The sequence below is a fragment of the Uranotaenia lowii genome, unplaced genomic scaffold (genome assembly GCF_029784155.1).
Source record: "Uranotaenia lowii strain MFRU-FL unplaced genomic scaffold, ASM2978415v1 HiC_scaffold_157, whole genome shotgun sequence".
NCBI lineage: Eukaryota > Metazoa > Arthropoda > Insecta > Diptera > Culicidae > Uranotaenia > Uranotaenia lowii.
The window spans coordinates 1-22,415 of record NW_026597599.1 but is presented as its reverse complement, the minus strand read 5'-3'; the positions used below and the strand labels follow the sequence as shown (position 1 = coordinate 22,415).

At 38.5% G+C, this 22,415-nt stretch overlaps 3 protein-coding genes across 7 annotated transcripts; 2 read left to right on the top strand and 1 right to left on the bottom strand.

Annotated features, from left to right (window-relative positions):
* Positions 1-491: 491 nt before the first annotated feature.
* LOC129759452 (IWS1-like protein) lies at positions 492-12,675 on the top strand. 3 transcript variants are annotated; one of them, XM_055756912.1, is made up of 10 exons: positions 492-662; positions 781-1,571; positions 1,640-1,723; positions 1,785-1,898; positions 1,959-2,308; positions 2,370-2,727; positions 2,784-3,109; positions 3,167-3,281; positions 3,353-3,494; positions 12,533-12,675. In XM_055756912.1, exons 1-9 carry the CDS (start codon positions 659-661, stop codon positions 3,473-3,475), a joined length of 2,265 nt encoding a protein of 754 aa, XP_055612887.1. In that variant the 5' UTR covers positions 492-658; the 3' UTR covers positions 3,476-3,494; positions 12,533-12,675. The 3 variants fall into 3 exon arrangements, with proteins under 3 accessions (XP_055612887.1, XP_055612886.1, XP_055612885.1); XM_055756911.1 differs by lacking the exon at positions 12,533-12,675 and adding an exon at positions 3,649-3,719; XM_055756910.1 differs by lacking the exon at positions 12,533-12,675 and having other exon boundaries at positions 3,353-3,686.
* Positions 6,807-10,723, bottom strand: LOC129759455 (uncharacterized). Its single transcript, XM_055756916.1, has 2 exons — positions 10,136-10,723; positions 6,807-7,026 (listed from the first exon to the last, which is right to left on the bottom strand). The coding sequence occupies exons 1-2, from the start codon at positions 10,721-10,723 to the stop codon at positions 7,003-7,005; spliced, it is 612 nt and encodes a 203-aa protein (XP_055612891.1). The 3' UTR covers positions 6,807-7,002.
* Positions 12,676-14,773: 2,098 nt separating the features above from the next.
* On the top strand, positions 14,774-20,728 carry LOC129759453 (carbonic anhydrase 2). 3 transcript variants are annotated; one of them, XM_055756913.1, is made up of 5 exons: positions 14,774-15,408; positions 18,655-18,866; positions 19,781-20,117; positions 20,192-20,247; positions 20,388-20,727. In XM_055756913.1, exons 2-5 carry the CDS (start codon positions 18,714-18,716, stop codon positions 20,613-20,615), a joined length of 774 nt encoding a protein of 257 aa, XP_055612888.1. In that variant the 5' UTR covers positions 14,774-15,408; positions 18,655-18,713; the 3' UTR covers positions 20,616-20,727. The 3 variants fall into 3 exon arrangements, with proteins under 3 accessions (XP_055612888.1, XP_055612890.1, XP_055612889.1); XM_055756915.1 differs by lacking the exon at positions 14,774-15,408 and adding an exon at positions 15,478-15,785 and having other exon boundaries at positions 20,388-20,728; XM_055756914.1 differs by lacking the exon at positions 14,774-15,408 and adding an exon at positions 15,861-15,885 and having other exon boundaries at positions 20,388-20,728.
* Positions 20,729-22,415: the final 1,687 nt, after the last annotated feature.

Genomic DNA, 22,415 nt, shown 5'->3' with positions numbered 1-22,415 from the left:
GATAATAGGTAAATTATTTTGTATTACGAAAACATCGCACCTTTTTTATCTGAAATGTGACATTATTGCATGGCATGCGATTTTCCTACTTTTCCGTTCGCTTTGTTCATTGCAGACGTAACAAAGTTATTACAAGGTCATTTTTCAACAAGACTCTTTTAACACTGTCATAATTATGCCGGAGGCTGAAAAATATCTTTTTTTAACTCCTCAACTATTTCTCATTTTTTAAAAGCTTTTATACAATAATGTGAATTCTAGAAGATTGTTAAAATTTGATAGAATGTTTACTGAATATTGAAGTTCAAAACAAATTTGGGATCGAGTAATTGATGTAAATGACATTCTCATGATTTAAAATAAAACCAACTTCTATTAAACCAGAGTAAGTGTGTAATAAATTCATTAACGGATTTAAGACGCTTTTCAGACGTTAAGCGGCCGCGGAGAGAGAGACAGCAGCGCTTTCTGACATTTTGAACGCGTATAATGATTTTCCAATGACGGATCCGCATAACCGATTTTTGTTGGAGAGAAAAATACAAAGTGGTGAAGCGCATTATATTCCAACGTGAAATTTTCGAAAAAATCATTTAGGATTTCCTGAAAAATAGTAACAAACAGTCAACGGTTAAGTTCGCCGACGAAGGAGTCCGAAATGGGTAAGATTTTGTGTATTTAGATCACCTTTTGGATACATTAAAATTTTGAAAGCTGTGCGTCCATTGTGATTTTTTTTAACCCTCGTTATTGTTCTATAATCTTCTATTTTTAATACAGACAATTCCATCGAGCGTCATTCGGCCTCTCGGGAAGCAAGTCCTGCTGGATCCCGAAACTCTCGCTCGCGATCCCGTTCTGGAAGTCGCAGCGCCAGTGGGTCAGCAAAGTCTCGTTCGCCTAGCCAAGCTAAATCGACCGGAAGTAGAGCATCACGAAGTCCTAGTGTTGGTTCTAACCGATCTAAATCAGGATCGCGTTCCCGTAGTCGTAGTCCCAATAAAAACGGAGATGTCAACAGTACTAAGGATAGCATAGATTCTTCCGCCAGGCAAAGTAAGAGTCGTTCACGCTCACCCGAATCTAGCCCGGTGAAAAATGGAGCTGGAAATCGCTCTAGAAGTGGTTCACCTGTTTTGCGCAAAAGTCGCAGCAGAAGTGTAGGCTCAAACCGCTCTAAACGGTCACGTTCACCAAGTGTTGCCGGTTCCAATAAATCCGGATCCCCAACTGGTTCCAGATCACGATCTCGATCTAAGTCGAAATCAAAAAGCCGTTCAAAATCGAGATCCAAAAGCGGCTCAAGATCTAGATCTAGATCTGGTTCAAGGTCGAAATCTCGTTCCAAGTCACGTTCTCGATCCAGATCCAAATCTGGTTCGAGGTCAAAATCGCGTTCAAGGTCAAAATCTCGTTCGAGATCAAAATCTCGCTCGAGGTCAAAATCTCGTTCCCGGTCCAAATCTCGCTCCCGGTCCAAATCAGGTTCACGTTCGCGTTCGCGTTCGGGATCCCGATCCCGTTCAAGATCACGCTCAAGATCGAAAAGTCGCAGTCGTTCTAGGAGTTCGGTATGTTTTATGAATTTATAAATTTGCGCCAAATCTAACTAACCCTACCATAACTAATTTGTCAATAGGTACGAAGCCGAGGTTCGAAAAGTCGTTCCCGATCTGGATCGCGTTCAAAATCTCGTAGCCGTAGCCGAAGCCGATCGGGTTCGGTTAGTTGAAATGACCTACGCATATTGGAAACTTTAGTAATATTTATTTTATCCCTCTTAGCGACGTAGCCGTAGCAAGAGCCGAAAATCCGGATCAAGATCGCGCTCAAGATCTGTATCTAGATCCCGATCTCGCTCGAGAAGTCGTAGCCGAAGTGGAAGTCGGGCAAGTTCTGTAAGTTATTTTAGTTAAATGTATGCTATTGAATTTATAATTGATTCACTTTGCTAATAGAAACGAAGTCGCAGTGGCAGCTCTAAACGATCACGCAGTCGTTCTGGATCACGGTCTCGATCGCGTTCACGTTCTCGCAGTGGTTCAGCTTCGCCGGTGACGAAGAAAAAGCGTTCTGCACTTCTCAGTGATTCGGAAGACGATGACGATCGCCAGAAGGAAGAGGCACCGAAGAAACGCGCTAAGATAACCGACTCCGACCATGAAGGAGAGGACGCTGAAGAGGATACACCTGCTGATACCGCCGAGGATGGAGATACAGCTGGAGATCAAAATGCTGCTGCCGATAAACCTCTGGTTGACGATGTAGGCGATTCTGACGACGAAGGCGTTCGCGAAAGCACTGGCGAGTAAGTCAAGTACTCATTCCTTTACTGATTTATAATTTTAAAATGCATTTTTTTTTTGCAGTAATGGCATGAATGATTTCGATCTCATGTTGATGCGTAAAAAGGAAGAAAAAGGACGTCGCCGAAAGCGGAATGATATAGATTTGATCAACGATAACGACGATTTGATTGCACAGCTGTTGCAGCAGATGCGTAATGCAGCCGAAGACGATAGAGCTTTAAATAAGGAAGGAAGGCCGGCCACTAAAAAGATAGCCATTCTCAAGCATGCTATGTCACAATTGATCAAAAAGGATCTTCAGCTGGCATTCCTAGAACATAACGTACTAAATGTCCTAACAGATTGGCTAGCTCCGCTACCCAATAAGTCGTTGCCTTGTTTGCAGATAAGAGAATCAATTCTTAAACTTCTTTCCGACGTAAGTTGGTTAGTCTTTCGAACAAATGATTTTTAAATAATGTTTGCATTTTGTAGTTTCCAGCGATTGATAAATCCTACCTCAAGCAGTCCGGCATCGGAAAGGCTGTCATGTATCTCTATAAACACCCACGTGAATCGAAATTAAACCGCACACGTGCCGGTAAGTTGATTTCTGAATGGGCTAGACCGATTTTCAACCTCAGCACGGACTTCAAAGCCATGTCCCGGGAAGAAAGACAGGAGCGGGATCTTGCCCAGATGCCTAAGAAGCGCAAGACCACCTCAGACACCCAAGGGCCTAGTGGTAGTAGTGGAGCAACTGCTAGTGGCAGCGGCACCGGCGGCAGCAAAAAAGGATTACCGTTTACCGAAGCAGAAAAGTTAGTTCTTCGTTAAAGATTTCTTTATTAAAATACTGATGTTTTTTTTTCGTTCAGGGGTGCCCTTCGACCAGGCGACAAGGGATGGGTCATGCGAGCCCGTGTTCCGATGCCGTCGGATAAGGAATACTTTGTCCGACCAAAATCCACCAGTGATATAGATATGAGTCGGGTAAGATCAAATGCTTAGTAAACTAGCTTGCCATCAAAACTAATCCTATGAATCAATTATTGAATTTTCAGATAACCAAGAAAAAAATGAATCGCTACGAGCGCCACTTGAAGAACTTTATCGATGCTAAACGGTTGAAAACCGCTCGGAGGGCAGTCGAAATATCCATCGAAGGTCGCAAGATGGCACTCTGAGTTGGTCACCGCGCAATAGGTAAAAGTATCTATATTTTATTAAATTATCCCTTTTAATTGAGTTTACTAGCTCAGTTTTTCGTGTTTTTCATTACGTAATACCATTTTTACCAAACTCGGTAAATGATGCTATAATGGTAATTAATAAAACTTTCTTCTTAATTGTAATTTAGGACCCTTTCAAAAAATTCGTTATTAGTTGTACCAGAAAGACAGAGATGTAAAGATCCTGAGCAAAATAACAAGTCTTTTGAGGAGATTAGAGTGATGTTGTCGATTGATCCGAAAATCCGGGATAATTATCAATTTTATTTGTAAGCTACAAAGAAAATGCTCTAATTTATTAATTTTGAGTCTAACTTGATATATTTCTACGTTTAAATAATCGATAATAGACAAGTGATCAATCTATAATTCAAAAGTGGGATAAGTTTAGGGTAACTTATCCTTGCTCTTGCAACCTGATGAAAGTGCGATGGACTTGGAGTGGTAATATAAGGTTGTTGGTGTGATGGAGGGAACGTATTGTTGATTGAAGCAGCATGCGCCATCAGTTCCAGTACCAATGATGATAGGTGGAAGAAAATGACATCGCGTGATTGAGTGAAATGAATATTAATGTTTACATATAGTAACAGCTTGGGAGGTGATGAAGCAGCTGGTAGTAAACTATTTATGTAGTAGGTATAGCTGTGTAGTTCCATCACTTTCGCAAAATGCCTTATCGATGCATTTCTAGAAATGAACTATTAAAACGTTGGGGTGGATCTTTCGTCATATAAGTACAATTTTTTTTTTAAATGTAAGGGTACCACGTCACCTGTAATCAAAAGTATATTAGTTAAAAATGTATCACGCGGAAAAAGGTGAGTGACCGAATGACCTATTTTCGTTCCTGCTTACTTGGACTGAATTCACGGGAATTTTGTACAAGGAAAATGTTCAAGGAACTTAAAAGCCAAACAGTTAGTTTTCATACGATAAAACAAGCTTTCACCAAGCTGGTTAATGAAATAGCTAAATTTATTCTTGTTGTAGATTTTAGATTGCAGTTAAGTATAGAAACATCAAACGGAAGAAACGGATGCGAAAGGTGAGCATACGGAAAATGGTTGTAGAAATAATGAGAAAATCAAGCGACACTAAAACCTACAACCATCAAATGCTATGGGCCATTTTTAACAGAGGTGAGTGGTTATTTAAGTTACTTTGCCTGAGAAGCACACTTTTTTTAAATTGAAAAAAAACGACTTTCTGCAAGCAAACTAACAAAGGTCAACAGAAGCTTCAAACGTGTTTACAAATAAAATAACAGTGCTCAACAAAAAATGTTAGAAACACAATTGAGTGTTCAACTTTATGTATCGAAAGTTTGAAATGAAAGAATTTTTTTTCAGCAAGCTGTCATTCCGAATGAAAGAAAAATGTTAATAACAATTTCTTTTTAACTCTAATCCGCTCTTGAGTGGCAATATGACACTATTGCAAGTTTAGCGGCTTGTAACTTTATTCGGGTGCATCCAAATTAAAAAAATCTTCGGGGACTCTCAATAAATTCTTAAAATTTTTAATTTTGCATCATTACTGTTTTTATGGACGCACCCTGCAGCCCAGGAAAAAAACTTCCTAATCAGACCTTGACTGTCAATTTGACAATCTTCGCCTAAAAACGCTCTATCTCTCTTGTTTCTCAACCGATTTTTACAAAATTCATAGTTTTGGAAACCTCGTAATGCAGCTCAAATATGTTTCTCAGACAATATTCACATAAAACACTTCAGTTTTCCGTTATTCAAAGTTTAAGAAAAAAAACCGAAAAAAATCAAGCTTCGGAAAAAATATTGTAGATCAGAAGAAGAGAATGCAAAAAAAAATTCTTGGTTTCCAAGAAAGTTGAAGTTAAAAGTTATGCGTTACACATAAGGAAATTTTTTAAGATCATGATTACAAAAAGTGTAAAAAAATGGAGTAAAAACCGTACTCAATGAACCGTCAAAATTGTTTCAGTCACACCAGAAAAATATTGAAATGAGGATTGGAAAATTGACGTAATTTGGTACTTTTTTGCACTTTTAGATTGTCAAAATATGAAACGCAGAATTTCTGACGAATTTTCAAAGGTAGCTGTTTTTTAAACTTTTTGTCAATTTGCAATTTTTTTCTTATTTTCTTGCACTTAAATTCAACTTTGCACTTTGATTTTAAATATATTAACGCAAGAATCCCGCAGTAAACTTATATTCACCAGAAAGCCAATTTCATACCAATTCTAGTGATGTAATTAGATAAGAAACCTTCATTTACTAAGATATTACAGAATTTTGAATATCCGCTTCAGATACAACACTTTGGATACCCCTTCTGACCTTTCTAATACTATGCTGAACCATCTTGGAGATGAAATTCTGAAATGGCTGATGTTACATGGCTTAAAGGTGCCACTGCCCCGCAGTGTGGATTTACAAGAGTGAATATTATTTTCATATAACTTTCAGGATACTGAACCATACTGAAAATTTATCATAAATTTTCTGCTTTCACTTAAATATCAGTCCCAAACACCCACTTTTCAGCAAAAAAGCGGATTTGAATGCCCTTTTTTAAGCCAAAATATGCGAAACAAAATTTCATTCCATTCTTGTGTAATCAAACAGTGCAGTATTTTAAGTGAATATTTTGAATAAAGTTTAGTTTATCTATGTCAGATTATTTGTGTGGGCCTAAACAAAAATTTCTAGAAGAATTTTTTTTTTTTTGTAATTGAGAAATGTTAAATGTTTGCACTTGCCATGGTGTACCTTTTTTTACTATGAGCAGGGAACATTACTTATAATTTGTACATTGGATTATAATCTGGGATGCATCAATCATCAACGACAGGAAGCTTATTCGAACTGTTTACAATGTGTTAAAGAGTATGTCATAATATTGCTTAGTTGCTTTGCACAATTTTCAATAAGATTCCTTTTTTTAATTCAGTACACGTGGCGACAAATTCAATATCTCAAAAACTCTCAATGAGAAATTTTATAATCGAGAATATCTATGCATCCTATTTTTCAAAAGACTTCCATATATTTTGCTTTTTTTTGCTTCGAAAACTTCACTGTATTTTTAAGTTAACTCCGCCTGGATTGATTCTCAGTTGACTTGTTTTTCATTTACACTCTTTTTGTGTTAAGGACTTTCTCACACCTGACTCACAATAAAACAGCTGTAACTTGCTTGGCAGTCTACTACGAACTGACTCTACTTTTATTCTTACATCATCTTCATGCAACATCGGATCGCGTACCGTTCGTGATCAAATACTGACACGACAGTCCTCCACCCTTTAGTTAACGTTTATGACAATATGCAGCGAAATACATTTTTAAATAGCAATATTCAATTCATTTGGCAAATGCTCACTTAATAATTCAACAAATCCGATAATTATATAAATAATCAAACCATATGCACTCTCATTATAAATCATCTCTGGAAATTCCTCGGCGGCCCTTGGACAGCATCTTTACATCGTCTTTTTATCCGCTCTGATCTTCTGAGACCTGTAATTACATTATTAGCATTTCTTAGAACATTATAAAAACCGGAACTTTCAGGGTAAGTTTCGTCAGGAAATCCAGCAAAATCAGGTTCTTCATCATCTTCCCGGAATCTTTTTTTGTTGACCCTTTTGAATAATATATTGTTCGAAGCTTGTCTTTCAGTTCCTAGTTTCAATTGATTACGATGTGCAGATGAAATGTGGCCATTAACTGAGATTTGAAAAACGTTCAGTGACAATCTTCTAATGAAAACTGCTTCCAACCAACGAGCGAAATCCTTTCGGTGATTTCGATACCATATTTTATCCCCCATGACCAAGTTATCAAATCTATCTAACTTTTCAACGTGCTTATATGTGGTATCTGCTCTGTGGCCTACAACCGTTTGATTTGGAACTAAATTTTGTTTGTAATGATTCTTGGGATTTATTAAGTCCAATATTGTTTTTGGTTTAAACGATAAAACATGCTCAGATGGAAAACTTCCACTCTTTGTTAAACATCCGTTTCTATAATTGATCAGAAAATAGTTTATTTTCTCTTCCATATCCAAACTCCTTGTTTGTGGATCAAGGAAGAATTTCTTGAGAACTTCCTTCGCAGTTCTCACAGTCCTTTCTGCCTGACCGTTACTTTCCGGATGGTACGGTGGACTTTTGAGAACCACTATACCTTGTTTTTGCATGAATTTGACAAATTCAGCAGAGTTAAAGGGTGGACCTCCGTCTGTTACGAGGACATCAGGTAAACCAAACCGAGCGAAGACATTAGTAAACTTTTTTAAAACTTTTTTACAATCTGTTCCGAATTGCATATAATCCAATTCTATCCATTTCGAGAAACTATCTACTATCAACAGAAACACCTTTTCGCCTAAATGGAAAAAGTCTGCATGTATTCGACTAAAGGGACGGGTAGTAGGTATCCAAGGTGAAAAAACTTTAGTTTTTGAAACAACTTGTGTGCGATTACAAGTTTCACAATTTTTTACAAATCTTTCAATGTCCGCGTTGATACCGAACCAAAATACAACTCTCCTAGCCAACTGCTTTATTTTTACCATACCAGCGTGATTCGAGTGTAACATCTTCAAAATGTTCTGTTGCAAAGATATTGGTATAACTACTCTTTTCTGAAAAAGAAGGCAACCAGAATGTAATTCCAAATCATGTGCTTGTGCTTTTACATCCTTATAAGCGCGATCAACTCTTTTTGGCCAGCCTTGATTCATGAAATCAAACACCTTTGATATAAAAGGATCCTTTTTAGTTTCAGTCGAAATCAACCTGAAATCTAATGGCAAATCTTCTGAGAAGTTTAAACTTTTTACATATTCTTTATCCAAACTTCGTGGCACTGGACAAGAGAGAGGAAACCGCGAACAAAAGTCCGCATTACCCATTTTATTTGATGGCCTGTATCTTATCTCAAAATCATATATGGAAAGTTCCATTATATAACGCTGAAGGCGGGTAACGAAAATAGAGTTTTTTCCTTCTTTTCCAAACACACCTAGCAGAGGTTTGTGATCGGTGTACAAAACAAACTTTTGCCCGTATAAATAACGGTGAAATTTTTTAATACAAGTTACTACAGCAAGTGCTTCTAGATGTAATATCGGGTACTTCTTTTGAGCATCATTGAGACTGAAAGAAGTGAACATTATAGGTTTTTCATGATCATCTACAACATGAGCAAGAACACCACCCAACCCATGATTACAAGCATCCGTCACTACAACCAGAGGCTTTTTTGGGTCAAAATATTCAAGAACATTAGATTTCAGAAGATATGTTTTACACTTTTCAAATTGTAGGCTGCAGTGTTCATCCCAAATATATTTGGAATCTTTTTTCAAAAGTTTATAAAAACAGTTTAGTCTAGAAGACAGGTTTGGTATAAATTTACCGTAAAAATTTATCAATCCTAAGAACGACTTGAGTTCGTTAGGATTTGCTGGCGGTTTTGCTTTTGCAATCGTTGATATCTTATCAGGACAAGGTTTAAGCCCATCTTTACTTATAATGTGTCCTAAGAACGTCAACTCTTCAACGAAAAACTTACACTTGTTGAATTTAACTTTAATGTTAGCTGCTTCTAGCTTTTCCAAAACATGATATAACCTAATTTCGCATTCATTCTGGTCCTTCCCAGAAACAATCAAGTCGTCTAGATAGCACGAAACTCCTTGTAATCCGTTCAATATCTGGTCCATCACCGATTGAAAAATGCTAGCGGATGAGGACACTCCCTGTGGCAACCGATGGTACTTGTATAGACCTTTAATTGTATTAATAATCATTATCTTTTTAGCATGTTCGGTCAATTCTAGCTGTGTGTATGCACCCGCTAAATCGAGAGAGCAGAACACTTTTGCTCCTGATAATGTTGAGAAAATGTCCTGAGCCAGAGGTAGGGGATATGAATTTGGCACAATAATCTTATTAACCGAGACTTTGCAATCTATAACAAGTCTCAAATCATTGTCCTTCTTGACAATTGCAATCACAGGCGATGCCCACTCACTGGCTTTTACTGGCGTTATAATACCACTGTCTTCCAAAGAACTTAAATGTTCAATAACTTTTTCCTTAAGCCTCAAAGGTACTGTATAAGCCTTTTTGAATATTGGACGATCTTTTTTGAAAACAAGATCGCCTTTGTATCCTACTATAGGTTTTGAAAAATCCTTATTGAAAACTGTTTCAAATTTTTGTTTAATATTTTCAATAATTCGTTCATTTTTACTTAGTATGTTGACATTATTTATACACAAATAGTTTGTAAAATTTTCTCTCCAGTTTCCGAAGAAAATATCGAGCCAATCTCGTCCAATAAGAGGAATAAAATTACAAGCACTTTTCAACACAATTAGTGTTACGTTATGCGTCAAATTATTAATAGAAACCTTTGCTGTTAAGCAACCTAAAATTGTTAGTTTCGCCCCGTCTACTACTGACAATTTTCTGTTACAAGTTTCCAAATCATGATTGGAAAGCTTTTCGCGAAACATTTGTTCACTGATCACTGAAACAGCTGATCCACTGTCGACTTCCATGCGTAATCTTACCCCACCAATAATTACATAAATAAATACAGGACCATTTACCTTAATTGACAAGCATTGCAACTCATCATCCGAATCAGTTGGATCAGGGTTTTTGGATCGCTTGAAATCGAAGCTTGGGGACACGTTTTCTGTTGAATCATCCAAAAATCGTATTGATTGCTGAGATTTCTTTCTCTCGAAGCAATTTCTTCTTATGTGTCCTTTCATGTTACAAAAACTGCACACAACACCTCCTCTGGATCGGTCCCGAGAGTATGACCGATTTCGTTGTCTATAGTTGAATCGGCTTTGGCGATCGCGAGATGGATACACTTCTCGCCTACCGCTATCTCTAGACCTTCTCCAATCGACTCGATCATCACTCCATCGGCGACCGATCCGTTCAATGGCGCTTACTCTCTCCGTTGTTTCAATTCTGAATGTATGTTTAGCCATCTGTTCCCGAGAAATCAAAATCCTTTCGATTTCATCTAAACTTGGATTTTCCAGCTCGTAAATCCGTTCTCGAGCTTTCAAATCAGCAGCGCCTAGTGCAATGCGATCTCTGATTTGATTTTCTTTTTCTTCCGAGCCAAATCCACAGCTTTCAGCTAACAATTTTACGTCCAATATGAAATCTTCTACCATCTCATCCTTTCCTTGAACTCTTCCATAAAACTTTTCTTTCCTTTTCATTCTACCATCTGTTTTGTCATAACGATTTTTTAAGCGGTTGATAACATCGTTATATTGCAGTGTATTTAAATCCACACCAGGGAATAACTTCTTTATCTCACTAAAGACAGTAGCCCCGCCAACAGTGATAAAAAGTGATTTCCTGCTTGCCTCTGGCACATTATTATAATTGAAAACGTATTCCAAGCGTTCGGCGTAATCCGCAAATGAGGAACCCGGAACATACGGTTCAACTGACCCAATAAAAGTGTTCATTTTTTTTTGCTGTTGAAAAACAAAAAAAAATATAATCCTTTAAGATTTATTAGTCTAGAAAATTAATGTAGTTGTTAAGTGTCGCGCAACACAGATAGCTTATTTTGTCACGCAGTTTTGTTGCACAGTTGCGCACGATACAATTTCGATTTACAGCAACAACAATAAATGTTTCCAGAGAACCAAAATGAACTTGAACGGTAACTCACCTTTTCTGCTATTTCTCCCACACTCACGAGAAATTTCTCGCTTTACAGTTGAGATCTATCCCGCCGGAAAACACGATGGCGGCGTAATAATGTTCCGAGCTTGGTTTCCAATTATATAAGCGAAATCAGAACAATGGCACTTCGAATAATACCGAATATCTTCACCTTTCTTTATCGATGATTTTTGCACAAAACTTTCCCGCTTTGGTTTCACAAACTTATCTGATTTCTGTTTCGCACCGTTTACACAGATCCAGAACCAAACAAAAGATTTTCTTTTCAGCGCTATAACAGAAACCCACAAACTCGATTTACGGTTTCAGATTCGTACGCTTTTACGCCTTTAAAAAAAAATCCGAGGTTCACACGGGTTCAATCACCCTCGTCGCCACTTTTGTGTTAAGGACTTTCTCACACCTGACTCACAATAAAACAGCTGTAACTTGCTTGGCAGTCTACTACGAACTGACTCTACTTTTATTCTTACATCATCTTCATGCAACATCGGATCGCGTACCGTTCGTGATCAAATACTGACACGACAACTCTGACTGAATTTTCCTGTTTACTTGAAGCTTATCGATACTTATAAAAATGATTTTGTTGAATTTTTTAATGTTCGTATCCCTGTTATTTTTTACTTGATATTGTCACTTATTTTGCTCTAATCTCATTCAAAAGTAACTATTTTTCCCTACTTTTTTACCTTATGGCACTTTTAGCCCTGCCTGAACTATGGATATGCTCGGTAGACTGAGTCGATTTGGGGTCATTTTCGAATTTCTCAAACCCTGGGGCCTAAAAAGCTTCGTTTTGGTCCAAAACGCATCCATGATTTTTTGCAGAATTTTTGAGCAACGTTTACATGAGTAAATTTGAACTTTTAGTTTTGTATGGGAAAATTGAATATTTTGTTCTGAAAAATCAACATCATTTTTATTTCTTCTGTGGAACCAAACGAGCTGATGGTTTTTGTGCCAATTTAAAAATTTCTTAAAGGAAATTTTCCGTTGAACAACTGTGTTGAAGACCGTAACTTCGTATCTTATTAGGCAAAATAGTTATTAGCTGTTTAACAGGGGTATGTCTTTCTCTCATCGGAATTTTCAGAAGATGTTACAAATGCTCAAAAACTGAGGCGAATTTTATAACATTGCATTCCGTTAAAAATGCTTGCATTTGTAATGTACTATATGGTAACTCTAGCATCCCACAAGATTGCTCTAGCAACCCACAAGATTGCTCACGTTGGATAAAGGCAACCTTCATCAAGCAATGTTCTCCTACTGTTTTCCAGGTGGCAATTGGAAACGTCGTTGCGAGGGCCCATCGAGGGCAATTGAAGGTCCAGGGTCGTACTGAGAGAGGGATAAACATGGCAGTACCGTGCAGAAAGGATGTTAAAAGGAAAAGGACAGAATCTACGAGTGATGAGGAGTTTTTGGGATTCGACGATGGAGGAATTCAAGAAACTCAAAGGAGTTCAAGTCAGCCTGCGTTTGCAAATTGTCCTAGGCGATCTGAAAGATTAAAGTTAAAAAAAAGATGTGTTTGAAAATGAAAAAGTGTTAGTTATAACAAAAACGCGAAGCATGATAAATTGAATTGAGTTTATTTGATTTCGAATACAACAAAAGAAATAATTTGAATTATTATGGCATCGGATTTTAGATTAAAATAAGTGTTTCAATGGAAACAGTTCGAAAATATTTAAAAGAAATGGTAGATAAATTTAAAACATATGTTGATCAAACTATAAGATAAATTCGAAATATTGTATACTGAAACTAAAGGGGAAAGAACTTGTAATGTACTATATGGTAACTCTAGCATCTATGCTACTGTGCTCTCAAACCTGATGAGCTTTCGAGTAGTTAAATAAACGAAGGCTCTGTCGCTGATCGTGAGATCAGTTTGATCTGAGGTCTAGAGTAAACTAGATGTGTTGTTTTATTGCATTGAAAGGACTCTACAGCATTTTGTAGGGGTTTTCTGGAAATTCCAATTCATGCAAGGGAAATGTGAAGTGTTTCGTAATATTTACAAAAATATACAATTCTTAATTTTAATTCAATTGCAAATCTTTTTTTTTTTTTTTTTTGAGAGTTTGAATTATTCAATGGTATGAAGTTTATAAAAATCGGTTCAATAGTTTCTGAGATATTAGGTGCAAGACCCCACTTTTTTCTGAACTCGAAATTGAACAGTTATTTTGATGAACAATATTCCTCCAATTCACTCGGTTCATGGCAACTGTTCTCCAACCCACATACGCCAGATTACGCTCCACTTGGTCTAACCATTTCTACTCCGAGTGTGCGCAGGTCTTCCCAGAGCAATATCCACGTCTTGTGCCCGTAAAGGACAAACGATCTATTGAGCGTCGTGTACAGGTTGCCCTGTGTGCGAGGACTAAGTCTTCTCGACCGCAGTTGCTTTTGGAGTACATAGTAGGCACGACTTCCGCTGTGTCAGTGTCAGTGTCAAAACGAAATATTTTATTTGAATCTGGACAGAGGACATAGAAAATGAATCGAGATCACGTTTTATTTAATAACTATTAACAATGAAAGATCTTAGTACAAAATTAAAAGTTAAGAAAAGTCAGATGTTAGGTACTTTGTATATAGTATTTTTTAAAAGTTTTTAAGATAAAAGAAAAACATAAAAAAATTAGTTTGAAATTAAAACGCATTTTTTAATGTATTCGAATGAATTCAATTTGCGGATGTAATTCAACGAAAAAATACGAATCGCCATTATATTTGAGAACATAAGTTTGTCCTCATTTAGAAAGAATGTCTATTGGATAAAATTTATTATATTTACGGTCCACCTACCACCACCCTATTCGAAGAGGCTTCGCGACTATCAAAACTATATCAGTCGGGAATCGGGATCGTAAGTAAGGGGGGCGGAGGAGCAGAAGTGTGCTCCGAAAAGGTAGGAAACCAATACTAGGGCAATTTTTTTCGCCAGAACTCGGTAATCGGCTGGACGTTTAAGCTTATGCTTTATAAATCGAACCTTTAATCTGAATCGTCATTTCCAAAAGGTATAATTTTTTTAAATTTAATTAAATTTTTGGTTTGGTAGGTTTATGAAAAGTTAAAGCTATATTGAAGATATGTATAAAAAATGCCATTCGTATAATGTGCATAGGATCTACATACATATATTCGCGTTGTTTTGCCATACTATCACTTAAAAAGGATGTATCAAGAAGGGTTGAGCGATGGGGTTAGGTGGGGGTGGCCGCATCTCACTCAGAAAGTTTTCGTTGTATTGATATAGTATGTTTTTACGAACGGAACAGGTAAATTATCTAGCTGGTGTGGCTTGATTTTCGAATTTTCTACCATGTGCCTTATTCATAATCTCTACAAAAGTACCCACTTTTTAGTTGCTGATAATTCAATGAGGTTTTTTTTTAAACAAAATTTATTTGTAAACTAAAAAAATTCTTTTACATGAATAACCAGTAGCAAGCCACATTAACAAGCCATACGCATCAGAAATGCAACATTATTGACTCATATCGTTCCTATCCAGTGTGTTTTCTACTAACGTTTCTGTTAGGTTGTTTCCAGACATCAAACCGCGACGAGTTGACGTTTTTTTTTTGTCCCACCGGAAACCTAAATATTGGCGATTCAGAGCCTATGTTAAAACTAATCCTTTGAATCCATCTCATCTACAATCAGCAAAAAAGCATGGTTTATCTTTATATGCTTGTTGCATACCGTTGGCTAAGTCAATTCCGCGAGGCGTACTCAACAGCAGATAACGGATCACAATGTGCGTGAAATATGCTGCAGAAAGTAGCCAAATTCACGTATGAGCTCTCTCGGTTCCGCCTTGTTTGTTTGAGGAAATCGTCGCTGTTTTGGGAAACCGATCGATCAGCAACAGGAGGAAAGGCGCCATACACAGCTTTTTGATGACGGCGATTTGTTGTGCAAAAGTCGGTTCATCGACGAAGAAGACGCGACTAATAGTTGTAATTGCGAAACAGCAGGAACTGTAAACTACCCGAGCAAAGTGATCCTCAAACCCCGCAGAGAGCCGTATAGGATCCAACATCTCAGTTGAGGATCGATTCTGCCTGTGCGATAATGTGCGGATAAGAAACACATCGACTATTCAGTGCTTTATATAGAATTGTGATATCAGGTAAATTGAGCCCAAGAGCGGCTTTCTTTAGCCTTCATAGCCCTCTCAAAACTCAAACTAGCCATCGTGGCAAAATCAAAAGGGCCCTGTTTACCAATGTGACGTCATTTTATGGAAGCCACTCTGCACCGTTAAGAAAAAAGTAGAAAAACACGTCAATGTGGTGGCCTCTTATGTGTGTTTAATGTCTGGATTGGTGTTTTTTTTCTGCTCATAATCAAACAGGTGTTAGAGCACGTGACCGAAACCGGCTCACCGGCGTATAGTTTCGAGCGAGAAAAACAAAACAGAAATACTTAACGTACGACCAGGCGGATATTTTGGATGTGTACTGATAAGAGTTCTGTTTTTGTGGGAAGTTGATAAAATTAAGCAATGTGAGCTTAAAATGTGTAATAAATTTATTAGTTTTATTACCGGTGTTAAGCACATTGAGGTTCCTTCTCGCAGAAAACTAAACTAAGATGTAATTAAAGGGTTTGTTTCTTTATTCAATCCTAAAAGTTATTTTTTTTTAAAATCATGAAGTTAAAATTTTGCAATGCTGCTCAAATTAGATCCATGAGGAATTATAACATAAAGATGACAATCACAGAAAAAAACCATTATTTGTGTTGTTTTTGGCTTTTTGTATATTTTTATTAATGTTCCCGCGCCGATTCTCCGGTAAAGGGACGTGGTAAAAGACCTCCACTGTCGACGAACCGGAGCCAGCGTCTTTACTTGGTCCCAGTCAAGATTCTAGTCGACAGTTCAGATTTCGGGGGCTAGGCTTCGCCGCCACGAGCTTCTGAATCTACCTCTTCTTTGATGTCCTTCTGTGTTCCACTCAAGCGCTTCATTGCAAATCTCGTTCACATCTTTTCGCAGCGTATGTCTAATCCATCTCCACTTACGCTCTCGATTTCTAGCGCCTTTTGATGACACCGACGATGTAGTTCCACGTTTGAGATCCAATCGCCAGGCCACCAAACGCAGAGATATTCCGCAGGCAGCGATTCACAAACCTTTGCAATTTTCGTCGTTACCGCATATGTGCACGAAGTTTCGCACCCGGATCTTTATCGACTTGGTCGTTCTGACATTAACTTTGAGAGCTGCTACCTTGGAGCTTTCGGTGGGGTTGTCGAGTTTGCTCTGCATGTCTTGCTGTCTTTGGGGGCGAACAAAACAATATCGTCTGATAGGTCAAGGTCCAGGTTTAGTTGCTCCATAGTTGAAGGATTCCACGGCAATCCTCGGTTCGGTGCACATCCGATCGATCCAGTCAGAATCTCATCCTACCTACCTACCTACCTAAGGGCCCAGCGCCGATTGACCGGCGCATAGCGCTGAGATAAAAGATATCCACTGCTGGCGATCCGGAGCCAGCGTCTTCACTTGCTGCCAGCCAAGGTTCTCGTCAACTGTGCGGATTTCAGCGGCTAGACTTCGCCGCCACGAGCTTTTGGGCCTGCCTCTTCTTCGATGCCCATCTGGATTCCAGTCAAGCGCCTCTCTGCAAATCTCGTTTTCATCTCTTCGCATCGTGTGCCCAATCCATCTCCACTCACGTTCCCGAATCTTGATTTCTAGCGCCTTTTGATGACACCGGCGATGAAGTTCAACGTTTGAGATCCAGTTGCCAGGCCACCAAGCGCGGATGATGTTCCTCAGGCAGCGATTCACAAAAACTTGCAGTTTTCGCGTCGTCACCGCATATGTGCACCAAGTTTCACACCCGTACAGCAATACGGATTTGACGTTTGAGTTGAAGATTCGGATCTTAGTTCGTAGAGAGATCTGGCGTGACCGCCAGATGTTTCGGAGATTCGCAAACGCAAATCGGGCTTTTCTGATCCGGGTTTCGATGTCCTTCTTGGTACCACCATCAGGCGTAATCTGACTACCAAGATACTGGAAGCACTCCACTGTCTCAACCTGTTGTCCAGCTACCACGAAATTGGAACGATTTTCTGTATTGATTTCCATCGACTTGGTCTTTCCGACATTGATTTTGAGACCTGCTGCCTTGGAGCTTTCGGTGAGGTCGTCGAGTTTGCTCTGCATGTCTTGTTGTGTTTGGGCGAGAGAATCTTACCATTACGATGAAAAAAGTAGCGGTCATAAAGTACATCCTTCTCTTACTCCAACAGTTAACGGGATTGGATCAGACATGACACCCTCCGTGCAGTCGTATTGTGCTTCGATGAGATGGACTAATCTCTCTGGGACTCGAATAGATGATTTATATCTCAGGAACTACTGAAGCTACACCATTCAAGCCCCCCCCCCCCCCCCCCCTCTCTCTCTCTCTCTCTCTCTCTCTCACGAATGGTTTTTTCATGTTCAACCCATGTGACAAAACATTTGAGAACACAAGCCCTTGTTCTGCGCCGCACGGGAGCTGACGATAATCGAGTCACCTCACCGTCATGGCAATCCACCTTAATCCGACAGTCCGTGCAAGTGAAGCGACTGAGGTCCCAAAGTTCGTCCGAAGTGACGTTCCTCACCAGAAGCGACTTCTTCTGGAATCGAGTGTCTCGAGTGACTCGACTATCGTCAGCTCACGCGTGGCGCAGAATAAGGGCCACAGTAAACCATATGCCATCGGATTCCTTGGACATAACAGCAGCACTTTTTTATGGTCATATCCCAATGCACACGTGTGATATTGCATGGTGAAGATGATTTAATGATAGCGATAAAAAAAAACATTTTTCACTATAAATTAAATCATTAAAAACTAGGGCAAAGCGACAAAGAAGCCTCTACATTTTAATACGTATCTCTAAGTTTTTTTTTTATTTTGAGTAAAAGATCTACAAACTAAAAATAGGCTCTTCAAGTATTGCAACCAGACCAAATTTTAGATAATTGGTCCAATGGTTTGCAAGTTATAGCTGATGGGATTTTCAGTAGCTACCTTTTTTAAGGTCGGCTCTTTAACTGTAAAATTGATCAAACACGACCCTCAACGATAACGTAAAAAATCATCTCCATATCTCAACATACCACACGTTTATCGGAAATCTGATCAAACCGGTTTAGCTGATAATAACTTGTTAGATTAAAAAATACGCCTTCCACCAAAGAAAAATTAATTCCAAATCATTTTCGACTGATAAGACTCCCAGAGCTGCCCCTTTTGATCTATAAACGAAAAACTGGAAGTCAATATCCATCAAGCACACGTACAGTTTGGCAGCAGCCACTCTTTTTGGGCAAAATTTAGATTTCTTATTGTTGTTGTATTTTCCACAGATCTTGCCCTTAGGATAAGTTCATATAAGTAAACCTTCAGCAAAAAAAAAAACAGAAAAATGCCTTCAACAACCACTGCACCCGTACAGTCACCGATTTCGCTCTGCCAACGGTCAACGAACTTAATCGATGGTGTCCAACCATTGGAATACTTCGGGCACTGGGATGGTCGAGGACGAGCAAAGATCGTCAATAACGGAGCATCGGCTATGGTGAGTGTGATTCGATTTTTTTTTTAAATTTTCTCCTGTTAGTGTTTCTTTGTATTAAATTGTAATTGAAATTTCAAAATTGAAAAGTTAAAAGATTAAGTCATTTAATTCCATTAAGTGGAGTTTTTTTTTTTTTTTTTGTTTCGATTATAGTCGTTTTACCATCTTTATGGCATTCGCGACTTCAAAGTGGAGTTTTATGATTATCCGTATTTGTACACTATTTATAGATTTTATGTGAATAACGATCGTTACGTTAGTTTCTTGTCTTTAGTTGAAAAACTATTAGTCGTTGGTGTAGTATCGAGAAAACAGAACTGGTTTCTATATTCAAAGAGAAGCTTCATGACGGCTGCACTTTCTAAGGGCATCTGTATTCGTGGTCTATTCTTGGGTCTAATTTATACGAGAATTGAACCAAAGAAATTAGATCCGATCCAATGAAAAAACTGGCAACTGCACTCGTGTTTCATTAACTGTCAAACGGTTTAGAACTACGTCAAATTGGATCCAAATCTCATTAGTTTTGGATCAATCCTTATACCAGCTCTAAAAAAAGTTGAGTTGAAACTGGTATAATGGATCACCAATGCGGTTGCTCGGGTCGGAATTTGGGTCTAAACCGGCTGTTTGGACCACGGATACAGGTGCTCTAATAGTTGAATCAAGAATGTTTATTTTCATCTTGTCAACATATTGAAAGGTTACTATGATTTAATATACTACAGTAGGTAAGTACCTACGCCTAATAATCTAATGCCGAAGTCCTTACCTATATTTTAATTCTTTCGAATTTCCAAAATTGACTTAATTAGTTGTTGGATAAATGTGAAATTCTACATGAAACGACAATACCGTACCTTAACAAATTGAGCAGGAAAGCAAATAGCTAAGTATTCAATATCAATCCCCAGATAACGTTTTCGGAGCGATCGTACCAGCCGTTTATCATCGGTGGCCCTTTGGACAATAAGTACATTTTCGAGCAGCTACACTTCCACTGGGGCGTGGAAGATGATTCTGGCTGCGAGCACATCCTCGAAGGTAACAGCTACTCGATGGAAGCCCATGCTGTTCACTACAACGCCAAGTACGGCAGCTTTCAGGAAGCAGTCGACAAGCCTGACGGTTTGGCTGTGATGGGTTTTTTCGTGCACGCCTACGGTGATACCGATTGCCCAGAATTCGATAAGATTGTAAATGGGATTAAATACATCACGATGCCCAACTCGGAAGCAGCGATTGATGCAGGTTCGATTTTTCCTTCTGGAGTCCAGATTTCGATAATTTTTTTTTTTTATCCATATTAATTCCGTTCTTTCTAGATTGCCTTTCGTGGATGGGTCTGCAAGACCTGAGCCGACATTACTACTCATACAAAGTAAGAGTTATGGAAAAAATAAAATAATAAATAAATATCTATCTATAAAATTCTAAGTAGTAGTAGTAGTTAGTAATAGTAAATTCTAAGCGTCGGTTTGATTATCAGTTTGATAAAATACTTTCTCATTCATTCTCCAGGGCTCGCTCACGACACCTCCCTATTACGAGAGTGTAACGTGGATTGTGTACAAAACCCCGGTCTACGTTTCGAGGGCACAGATTGCCGCCTTCAGGCAGCTACAGTCCTGCCCTAAGGATGCCAACAAGAAAATTGTGAACAACTACCGTGCCGTTCAGGTACCCAAAGTGAGTCCGGAAGTAATTTTCGTACGCAACAGCGGGGGACGAATTCGGTCTAAGTTGTGAAATTCATTTGTTGAACCTTTTTTTGTACCACCAGGACGTAATTGCATATAATGCTGCATGTTGTAAAATATAGTGTTAAGATGAATAGATCGTTGTTATTTTAAAAATAAAATAAGTAAAGAAGGTTTACTCTATTTTCGAAAATTTTCCTTCTTAGTTCTTAACAACATATGTACCTATGTGGATCACGTGACCGGTTTCTAGTGAATCCTGCATGGCGTGCAAAGCTCCACGAATTTCAGATTATCAGCACAACCAATGGAGCATTGTGGGCTGAGAGCTACAGTTGCATTCAGAAAAGAATGAATTCGCGTGAAGTTGCGCACTCTTTTCTAACGTTGACCAGAGGTGCAAAGCATCGCATCATTTTGCATGCAGCGTTCGACTTTTTCCCGACCAGATCAAACTAACTTTATCTTCGGAAGCGTCGGCTTGCGAACATAGCACGCCGACTTTTGATTGCAAATGAACGCATCGCAACGACGCTGTGGCACGATTGGTTCAAATGACTGCATCTCTTAAGTTCATTCCGATGCTTTGCGAACAGTTCGCCTACTGATTTTAAGGCGACGTCAACCGAAGGATCCGTTCGTTTGAATTCATCGGGGATAAGTTCAAACAACCTTATCGAGATAGGGTCGTTTGAACGTTCAATTGAATGTTCACTTTTGAACGTTCAATTGAATGTTCGTCTGATGCGTTCGGCAGCCTAAGGCAAGACGCCGAGCCGTGTTTGGATGGGATCGATTATTGATATGGTGCATTGCTTGCGTGTGATGTTCGGTCGTCGCTCGACGATAGAGGGTGTCGGGTGTCTTGTAGCGCGCGGACGACTTGGTAAAGAGAATGAGGCGCAGCTACAGTTTCATTTAACGGTGCAATTTTACTGAATAAAATGCAAACCGCCCAACTACGGTTGGGCTTGTAAGGCTTGTAAGAGATTTTTTATTCTTTTTCATTCCATGTTAGGTTCAGAACTGAAGCAAACCGTCAAGACCCGCGAAATTTAATTCAAATTTTCAGATATCAGATTCAGATTTCAGATTTTAGATTTAGATTCCAGATTCAGATTTCAGATTTCAGATTCAGATTTCAGATTCAGATTTCAGATTCAGATTTCAGATTCAGATTTCAGATTCAGATTTCAGATTCAGATTTCAGATTCAGATTTCAGATTCAGATTTTAGATTCAGATTTCAGATTCAGATTTCAGATTTTAGATTTAGATTCCAGATTCAGATTTCAGATTCAGATTTCAGATTCAGATTTCAGATTCAGATTTCAGATTCAGATTTCAGATTCAGATTTCAGATTCAGATTTCAGATTCAGATTTCAGATTCAGATTTCAGATTCAGATTTTAGATTCAGATTTCAGATTCAGATTTCAGATTTTAGATTTAGATTCCAGATTCAGATTTCAGATTCAGATTTCAGATTCAGATTTCAGATTCAGATTTCAGATTCAGATTTCAGATTCAGATTTCAGATTCAGATTTCAGATTCAGATTTCAGATTCAGATTTCAGATTCAGATTCAAGGACTAATAAAATCGTGTACACGAGTGGCGATTCCCGCTCGTCTGAGATTTTTACCCGTAAAGGTTCGCCAAAGCGCGAGCAGGCTGTGAAAAAAAATCCCTTAGGTTCGCGAACCATAGGAAACACGAGCGAGGCAGTCCAACCAACAGACGATTCTTTTGGATTTTGAATCCTGTCTCGCTCGTGGAAATCGTAACATACATGAAAATTTTCCCCCGCGATTTTGGCTCACGAACCATTTAGCGAAAAGGTTCATGAACT

What these genes read in the sequence shown, in the direction of transcription:
- LOC129759455 (XM_055756916.1), bottom strand. Translation starts at nt 10,723, where the DNA reads ATGGTAGAAGATTTCATATTGGACGTAAAATTGTTAGCTGAAAGCTGT. An exon ending in TGCAATGCTTGTCAATTAAG is followed by an intron (nt 7,027 to 10,135) that starts GTAAATGGTCCT and finishes ATGTAATTACAG; the next exon opens with GTCTCAGAAGATCAGAGCGG.
- LOC129759453 (XM_055756915.1), top strand. Translation starts at nt 18,714, where the DNA reads ATGCCTTCAACAACCACTGCACCCGTACAGTCACCGATTTCGCTCTGC. An exon ending in ATAACGGAGCATCGGCTATG is followed by an intron (nt 18,867 to 19,780) that starts GTGAGTGTGATT and finishes ATCAATCCCCAG; the next exon opens with ATAACGTTTTCGGAGCGATC. An exon ending in GGAAGCAGCGATTGATGCAG is followed by an intron (nt 20,118 to 20,191) that starts GTTCGATTTTTC and finishes CGTTCTTTCTAG; the next exon opens with ATTGCCTTTCGTGGATGGGT.
- LOC129759452 (XM_055756912.1), top strand. An exon ending in GCAGTCGTTCTAGGAGTTCG is followed by an intron (nt 1,572 to 1,639) that starts GTATGTTTTATG and finishes ATTTGTCAATAG; the next exon opens with GTACGAAGCCGAGGTTCGAA. An exon ending in TTCTTAAACTTCTTTCCGAC is followed by an intron (nt 2,728 to 2,783) that starts GTAAGTTGGTTA and finishes TGCATTTTGTAG; the next exon opens with TTTCCAGCGATTGATAAATC.